At 37.5% G+C, this 9,302-nt stretch overlaps 2 protein-coding genes across 2 annotated transcripts in view; one reads left to right on the top strand and one right to left on the bottom strand.

Annotated features, from left to right (window-relative positions):
* THBS4 (thrombospondin 4) overlaps positions 1-9,302 on the top strand; it is a 1,064,342-nt gene that overhangs the window by 928,703 nt on the left and 126,337 nt on the right. The window lies entirely within an intron of this gene.
* On the bottom strand, positions 453-9,240 carry LOC104914944 (zinc transporter 5-like). The gene is made up of 6 exons (XM_010725501.2): positions 8,697-9,240; positions 7,665-7,750; positions 6,242-6,329; positions 4,234-4,321; positions 2,919-2,995; positions 453-647 (listed from the first exon to the last, which is right to left on the bottom strand). Exons 1-6 carry the CDS (start codon positions 8,748-8,750, stop codon positions 468-470), a joined length of 573 nt encoding a protein of 190 aa, XP_010723803.1. The 5' UTR covers positions 8,751-9,240; the 3' UTR covers positions 453-467.

The raw sequence follows: 9,302 nt of genomic DNA, 5'->3' as shown, positions 1-9,302 counted from the left end.
ATAGTGATAGGACAAGGGGGAGTGGTTTTAAACTGAGACAGGGGAGGTTTAGGTTAGATATTAGGATGAAGTTTTTCATGCAGAGGGTGGTGACACACTGGAACAGGTTGCCCAAGGAAGCTGTGGATGCCCCATTCCTGGAGGCATTCAAGGCCAGGCTGGATGTGGCTCTGGGCAACCTGGTCTGGTGGTTGGCAACCCTGCACACAGCAGGGGGGTTGAAACTAGATAATCATTGTGGTCCTTTCCAACCCAGGCCATTCTATGATTCTATGAAGTTATCACAGAAGTAAGATGCAGAGGAACCATTTCATACAGAGCTCTCAAAAATAAAAATAAAAAAATAAAAAAAAGAGGACAACTGACTTTGATGGTTGCAAATCTTTCATTTAAAACATTCTTAAGTTGCAATTTCTTAAGAAAAAGAATTACAAAAAACGATCAATTTTTTTTCTAAAATGTGCTTCCTATCTTACCTCTGTTGTCAGAGAGAGGACAATGACCCATGGGCACAACAGAAGTACAGAAACAAGATGAGATAAAGCTTGAAGACGTTTGGCTCCACCTACATCGACAGAAAGCTTTCGAGAAGCCATGTGAAAACCAACCTTACAACACAATGCCAGTACCAGAAGCAGTACTCCTCCCTGGAAACAAAGAGAGATCCTGTCAATACTTCTCATGAGCCTAATACATTACTCCAAACAAAGTCATTTGCTTTCCTTATCAACAGAGAGCAAAGACAGCATATTTCATCCAATTTGTGGATTTCCAACATTTTGGCTAGCCTTGTCACATTAAGTGAAGAGGAATTGTCTTGGGCTGCATGCAAATATGTAGGTTGCTACAAAATTAATGCCTCCCATTTATTTCTATGGAAACTGCAACAGACACAGAGAGAATAACACTGTTTGATAGAGCAAATTTTCACCTATAAAACACTATTTTTCAACAGTCACCATCATTAGCTAGGCATTTTCACCAGTTACGAAAGCCTGCGTGCTGCACTTGTAAAAATTTGTACCAGTGGAGGTGACCCACTGTCACTGCTGCCACTGCTGAAATGCACCACCCTCTGCATCACTGTGTTTATATCCACTATTTGGTCTTCATAAATGTTTAGCATCAGTGAATGTCAATGGGTGTCACTTTTTCCATGTGAGGGAATTCAATGACACAGCTTTGTTTCACATGCACATGTCTGATGTCATCTTGTCAAACTGCTCCTCTGCTGCCATTTGTCACATGGCAACAAAATGCAATGGAATATTGGTGGGAAAGTTCAACTTCCACTGCCATAGCACCAGCACCTACCACTGGCGTTCTGGGCCAAAATAATAAAACAGGAGGCATTACTTTCAGAGCAGCCCTTATAAAATGTATCATATAGTAAGTAACAAAACTTATTTTAGTCTTTATAATCTTTTTTGTTAAAGAGAGCAACAAAATCATAAAACTAGTGGAGTATCTGAGTTGTTTTTATGCAAATAATGCATCACCCTGGTTCAACGGCAATAGCCGCAGTTCTTAGTGAGGACTCCAGGTGTCACAGATTTTTGATGAAATTTTACTCTTCCTGTACTTCATCTTTGTTAAGAGCAGTTCACAAATGTGCATACTGCCCAAAAGCAATGAATGAGGCATGCCTGATTGGGGAAAGATATTTCTCTCTGCTAAGAGAAGGCTTGTAAGAGTCTAGTAAAGAGACAAGACCAAATTTTTGAGCCGAGTATCTGATTGCAACTCTTACATTCCATATGAAAATTCACAGGTAATGTATTTATGTCAACTGAAAATGGGAGTTGCAAATATACCAAAAATTGATATTTTTTCTGCAATCCTGAAATCTGTTCTCAATTTTCTTTTTTTTTTTAATCAAAATGGAGAGCAAGAACAACTATTTCTTGCTGTTCACAGGACTGTGTTTAGTCAGTGCATCACAATGCATACTGGGCTGAGCTGTGCGTTAGTTGCGAGCTGTAGGCTGGACAAGCCTGCTCTAATTGTTATTCTAATTAAAGCAATAATGCAGCATATATGATTATGTATTATGTATTCACAACATCTTCCATTATAAAAAGAAAAGCATTGAAAGCATACAGTCTTAAAAGAGTCATGTCACTTTGCTAATACTTCCACAACCATTTCATTATCTTAACCTTATTTTAACATATTTTTTCACAATATTTCAAGACTCTTCTATTAACAAATCGTAAGATACTTCACACACAACATCTCTCTTAGAACATACTTGATTTTTGCAGTTAACCAGTCTCCCAAACATCAAAGTTATTCTGACATTAAAACTTTCTCAGCTGTTCTAGACTTTTTTCATTTATCTTATTGATCAATGCACCAAATTTAGCAACAAGACTAAGCTAACAGTACAACCTCACTCAGCCTAGTCAAACCTGTAACAGTAAAATTCTGATTTATGGTTCCCACTCATTACAATGGGACAACAAAATAAGAAGTATCAGAACAAGTGTCTTCAAATTCAAGTGTCTAAAGGAGAACACTTAGAAAAGATAAAGTAGAAACAAAACACAGACTGGAAGAGTGAGTAAGAAGTATTTTGTATGCAATGCATTATAAAATCCAAAACACTGATTAAATGGAGTGTTTTATGATAATTTTAATGGGACTGTTCAATGCATGTGTTAAGGAAAGTTCTTATCAGCTATACAAGTATACTGTAGGGACTGGCTTGCTCTACATTCTTGTTCACTCCTTGTGTGGGCTCAGAGTGTGGGCCCTTAGAGAAGATGCAAAATTTACAGGGCTGACTTAGTTTTGATTTGCGACTGCAGTGTTGATCTCTCTTTTCTGAATTTGAATTCTGAGCAGCAGAAATTTTTACCTGCAAAACTCAAATACATATTAAAATACATATTAATGTACTAAAACATGTTATTTACCTTGTGATCGGCAACACCCAGGAAAGCAATGACTGTATACAGAACATGTGTGAGAGCACTGTCATGATGTCCCTCAGCTAAATAAAATTAAGGAAGTGCTTTTTTTTTTTTTTTTTTTTTTTTTTTTTTTAGGTCAACAGACATATAGAGGTAGTAAAAGATCACTGAAACCAAAAGTAAGCAAATTGAGCATTACAAGTTCCAAAGATCCTTAAAATTCAGGAAAGATGAAGACATTTTCCACAGAAAATAATTATAAATATTTTAAAACACAAGAACAAGACACTGTTAAATACTGCATAGCAGTCATAAAACAGAGTTTACATTAATCTCGGCAACTAGACTTAGAAAAATATACTCAACAATAATGAAATTTACTAAAAGCACTAAAACAGTGATGTGTCTAGAATATGATCTGTACTTTTTATAAACCAAAAAAAACATTTAAACTTTAGAAAACTAAGAGCAATTGACAAGCACAATCCAGCAAATATTCCACTAATCGTAGCCTTTGGGGAAACCACTTCTAAAGAGCACTTGAACAATGAGTTTACTTAAAATTTGGTTGACTGATCAGTACTATTTCTGAATACACTGCTGGCATTCTTAATTCCATGTTTTCACCTTTCCTCAAAAAAGTTTACTTTCACTTTGTTATCATCTATACGACCGTGCTGTTACTTTCCATCCTTAGACACCTTTTTACAGCACACTTTACAATGATGAGAAGCCCTGCTGGAAACTTACATTAAAATCATATCCAATCTACTGAGAGGCTTTAGAAGCATGATAGTAAACTTCACGTGCAGTTTAAACTTCACCATTTCTGGAACGATTGCAGGCTACTCCACATCATTTTTCAGCGTAGAAATGGTATTGACACTTCTACTGTGTTTACAAAGCACAAAAACAATTTTTCTGGTTATACAAGAAAGACTGCCAGCTGGGCTGCCAAACATATACTGCACACAGTTGGGCTACAGCCATTATGTACACAATTTCCAAAAATGAAAGCTAATCTAAAAGATGTGTAACAATCCACAGTAGTCTGATATGTGCAAATGCGAAGGTGGCCATTAGTTACTACTGAATTTAGAGCACAGCTACAGATTTTAACAACAAAGCAAGCAATTAGGCATTAGTTTGATGACAAATACCAGTATCTACATGGAAAATAAAATCTTATGCTACAACATTATCATAAACTAAGACTTCTATTAAGAAAAGCATAAATACTTGCAATATAGTTAATTCAACTTAATCTATTCTCCCTATTCCATTAGTAATGAACACTTGTGCTAAGCAAGAAGGATACGATGCTCTGCTATTTTAGCCATGAGGTCATCATTATCAAAAAGCAGTAAGCAGATGACAGCGATGATGAAAAATGCAGCACCTCTTGTCTGGAGAAAAAGAATAATAAATATATTACAACATCCTGCAACAGTTTGACTTCAAAAATTCCAGGAGATTCCTCCCTCCACCCTCATGCAAGTATTCTTTAGTTCAATAAGAATAGTATGAAAAAAAAGCATGTTTGGAAAAAGCTGACATTGACAATATAATTTCTTATTTATTCTAGTTTTCAGATTTGCTGTATAACTCAGGATAAATCACGACGTTACAAGCAAGAAGACTGAATCTTGAAAACTTCAAACTTTCTTTCTTAACAGTCTAACTCATCGAGACAGAACGTACACCTATGTACGTCTGATGACTTAATACTCTGTAGTATCAAGGAGTCATAAAGAAGATCTACTGAATAGACTGTAGAATTCTGTCTTATGAGAAGCAAAGGCCACACAGCCCTGCACAAAGACCCTGAAAGTAGAGCTCTGCAAGTGCTTGTATGAGGTAGGGACAAAAGTAATTATGAACTTCTTTACTGCAAGAGTGATGGTGCATTGGAACAGGCTGCCCAGGGGGGTTGTTGAGTCTCCACTGGAGATATTCAAGACACATCTGAATGATTTCACGTGCATCCTACTGTAGGGATCCTGCTTTAGCGAGGGGTTGGACTTGATTATTCTCTAGAGGTCCATTCCAATCCCTACAGTTCTGTGATTTAAAAAAAATAAATAAATCCCAGCTGTTTGAGCTTTCACTACCCTGACTTTTAAAACTGCAGTTTTAGTATCCATCATCTTGACAAAACCCTGAGATCTACAGCTAAAAACAACTATTACAATTCATCCTCTGAAGTCAAACACAGCTATATCACATTGCTGTTTTGGAAAACCAAGTAACTTCCTTTTACCACAGTTCACTCCATAAAGCTGAAACATTCAGAGGATGAGGTTTTCAATCCTTTGTTTCTACCCTCTTAGATGTGCACCTTAACAACTAGGTGTAATCTAAGAACTTTTCTGAAGCTCTGTATCTACTGCTAGAGTCAGTGGTTAGAAAAAGATTTTTTCTCCTAGATGAACAGTTTCATGCTGAATGCCCTAAACAATGTCAGTTTGAAGGGGACGTGGGGGGGTCGGGGGGGCACCAAAATAGTTACCTGGGCTGTTTATACTGCTCTAAGCAAAAATGATTAAGGGACTCCAATAGAAGTTACAAGAGAAATTGTGAAATTCTCAGTCTGAGGCAGCACTGAAGCCAGCCATTCTCTTACACAGCAAAAACTCCATCCTCAGGTATACAACACCATAAATAATCTTCTTCCAGCCATTAGTTTTTGAATTCAGGTAGCCAAGGCTGCTAGGCATCGAGATCAGCTCACTTCATTTAGGATTGGGCACAATTAGAAAATACACTGTGAAACTGCATGCAATGGAACGCAGACAAAAGATGTCTGACATATACATCTCTGATTAATGGCCAAAAATTCAGTACATACACGCTCACACAGAAAAAAAAAGCACTCAAAACTTTTTGTCAGAAAAATAAACTACATGAAAAGCTACAGACGTTGAACAGGTAGGGATCTAAAAGCTGTGATGCTGACTTCAGTGCCCAAAGGCCAGGACTACTATATACATCAATGTCCCTGACATTTATTGGGGTTGCTTGAACCCCGAATCCCTTTACAAAGAATGCCGCAATGCAAAAATCATTCTCAACATCCTTTTTCATACCCAAAAAAGATCTCAGATTGCTGTCACGGATCTCAAGCAGCCTCACCCACTGCTTCCCCTTGAGTGTTGTATTTCTTACTTCAGGCAGTATACTTCATATTTCACCACTAACAAAACGGAAAAAACCCACGCAGTTATGATGAAAACAGGTCTAGAACTCTGTATGTTCTGAGTAAAGTGATAATTTATAGCATTTAAGTATTTTTTACATCTGGCAAAAAAGTCACCATGTTTAAATACCTTTGCTGGTCCTCCACCTGAGCTTGTGAACAAGACACTAAGGAGTGACAGCACAACCACATCACTGTGTTCAAACAGCAACAGTGTTCTATTAAAAAGAAAAGAAAGTTAAATAAACACTTTAGTCCATTTAGGAGGAGTTTGCTTCATGAGCATGATATATTTCACCTAAATTTCAGTAGCAAAGGTGAGAGATCTATCCTACTACTTCAACAGCAAGCTTAAACAGCTCAAAAGCTGCATATCTACTTGCCTTCACCAGCGAAATATCTAACTCACGACAGCTAAACGTATCAAAAAACAACTTCCAGAGTCAAGTAACAGATTGAAATTTGTCATTTACTGATTAAATTTTCATTTCCTTCAAGTACTACAAGACGATATTCACTTGCTCAGGATGGAAGTACTACTCCCAGTACAGTATCTCCTCCAAAAGTTTCTAGCTTCCAGAAAAAGAAGTCCTGCTCTGTTGTGTGATATCTTGTTTACTGAAGCGATGATCGTTCAATAGCTAATGCAAGCTCTGAACCTCTTTATTTCTGTCTTGCACACTACCTCCTTCAGGTGGCAAAGGCTGACTAACAAGCTGCAACAGCCTTCCAGGGCAGAACACAAGAAAGCCATCAGGGTGAAATCTACCAAACTTCTCTGCTGTTCTTTGCTCAACAATACAACCTACTAGAGACCATGTTACTGATTCTTCTTGAGAAGACACAGCATTCAGAAAACCATTACAGCATTTCTTAAAGAAACCCTATTTTTCTTAGGTATGCTTTCTGATGTTTATACAATAAAGCTTCAAATCATAAAATTTAAAAAACTTCAGGCTTTACATTCCCTCTAAGTAAAGGTGTTTTTCTAAGGTCTTAATCTTTGTTTTTGTCGTTTCTTTAATTGCTAGTTATTCCTACATGCTAACAAACAGCATAAGTGATTTTACTTGGAAGACGTGCACTAATGCTACCCAGTTCCAATACAGCAGAGGCACAGAATGAGACTAACACACTGTCCTGAAACAAATGGATGAAGGAATTCTAGTCACACAGCAGAGCAATGCAAACTACTGTCACTAGCTGTCAAGCTGTGGATTTCAAACAGTTATATACACTAGTGAGTTTACTAGTGAGATGAATATAACAAAAATCAGTCAGCATTCTTTCTGTATTACTCTCACCAGCAGTTTCAGCACTATCAAGAATTTCAGTGGATCTTGTCCAACAATGAATAAAGGAAATTAAAAGATGTACAGAAAACTGTCAGTGGTTTTTCCCAAGTAACGCAGACTCAGCAGAAGTATAAAGGTTCATTTAAAATTTCAAAAAATAAAGTCATGGTCTGACAGATATAAGTTAAAAACAAAGGCAAAGATCACAGAAATGAGTTCAAAAAGACAAAACATAATTTACAGTAAATGGATATTTACCTCAGTGGTCCACAAAGAGTTAGGCCAAAAAACCATAAGAGTGAAATGATACATCCCACAACAGCATGCTTAAAAATTTTGATCCACTACAAAAGAAAGGTATTTTATTATTATTTTCTCCACAGTTTCAAAACAAATCATCATTAACATTCCTTTAGTACAATAGCTGTAGAAATAGACAGGAAAACATAAGCTCTGCAGGTTCTGCAAAATTTGGAGTATAATTATTTTCTTCTTACCTACTTTGTCAGGCAGCTTAGTTTTTTTTTGCACATATTATGAACCAGATTTTTTGAAAATTTGCTTTCTGACAAAGTACCAGATTCTCTGATACAGTCTTCAAGAGAATTCTTTAAAACCCCTTTACATTAACACTGAAAAAATTCCAGGCTATTTACAAAATAGCATTTTGACAGGTTATCTATTGTGCACGATAAACACATATAGCACCAGATAAAATATCCAAGATCAGAGATTAAAATCTTAACTCTACAAATATTTACCGATGGATTAAATTCCTGTGAATACAGAACAAGTGGAAAAAAAAGTTATTTATTACAAATTAGAAAGTTGCAAATTGAGCTCTGTTCTGAATTCTGGGGATACTGAGAACCCAGCGTAGCTCAGAGCAGCTAGACTGGCTTCCCATTACAACATGTACATCATGCAAAGAGCACTGATGGGGTAGGGGCACACAACTGGAGCACTTTTGACTCTGACAGTCTGGAAGTTGCTGTTCGGAACTGCTGAAGGCAGCTGTGTAAATTAAGTTATTTTCAAAAATCTAGTCCACAAAGCAGGTGCCTGCATAGCAGTTTTCACCATACTTTCTGCAGGAGCTGACAAAAGCTAAAAATGTGTATGTGTGTTTTACAGTGCAACAGATACTAAGTCAGTTAAACACTTCTAGAAATTGCAGTGGCATTAGCCAAATGGAGTAACCTTTGTTCCTCTTTCTGGGTGATTTCTGTTAACAGCCACGTTGTCAAGAACCTCTACAAAGATGTGAGTTATTACTGCACGTCAACTCACCTGACGCTTGGTTACCACTTTTCCAGAAGAAAATGGTTTTTGAAATAAAACCATAAAAAATGCAGACCTGTTAAAAGGAGAAAGTTTTCTCTATTAATATATTAGCAGTGAGCTTTTAATTCAGATCAGTGCTAAATAATTAGGTGTCTCCTCATATCAGGACTACTTTACAAGTTTCCTTTATATTTTTCACAACGCCACGTTTGCACACTGCATTTTCCCTGAAGCATTATTTGTGTTGGATACCAGTAAAAACTTGATGATAAGTGGACTTTGGTTCCAGCCAATTTTACATATATCCTGACAAAGTCCTGAGCTGGAAGGGAGGCACAAGAGTCATCGAATCCAACTCCTTGTTCTATTTATGATCACCTAAAATTCAAACCCTGTGTCTGTCCACACTCCAGCCTCTCAGGGTTGTGACTACTGCCCTGCGCAGCCTGTCCTGGTGTCCAACTACCGTATGAAGAGCCTATTCCAAACCCCCAGCTGCCTCTCCCCTGGCACAGCAGTTCCCTCGGGCCCTGCCGCTGTCACACAGAGCAGAGCTCAGCGCTGCCCTCTGCTCCCTGTGAGGAGCTGCAGCCGCCATCAGGCCTCCCCTCA

Source organism: Meleagris gallopavo, chromosome Z (genome assembly GCF_000146605.3).
Source record: "Meleagris gallopavo isolate NT-WF06-2002-E0010 breed Aviagen turkey brand Nicholas breeding stock chromosome Z, Turkey_5.1, whole genome shotgun sequence".
NCBI classification, from domain to species: Eukaryota; Metazoa; Chordata; class Aves; order Galliformes; family Phasianidae; genus Meleagris; species Meleagris gallopavo.
The sequence above is the reverse complement of the archived record's forward strand: the minus strand, read 5'-3'. Positions and strand labels throughout refer to the sequence as shown.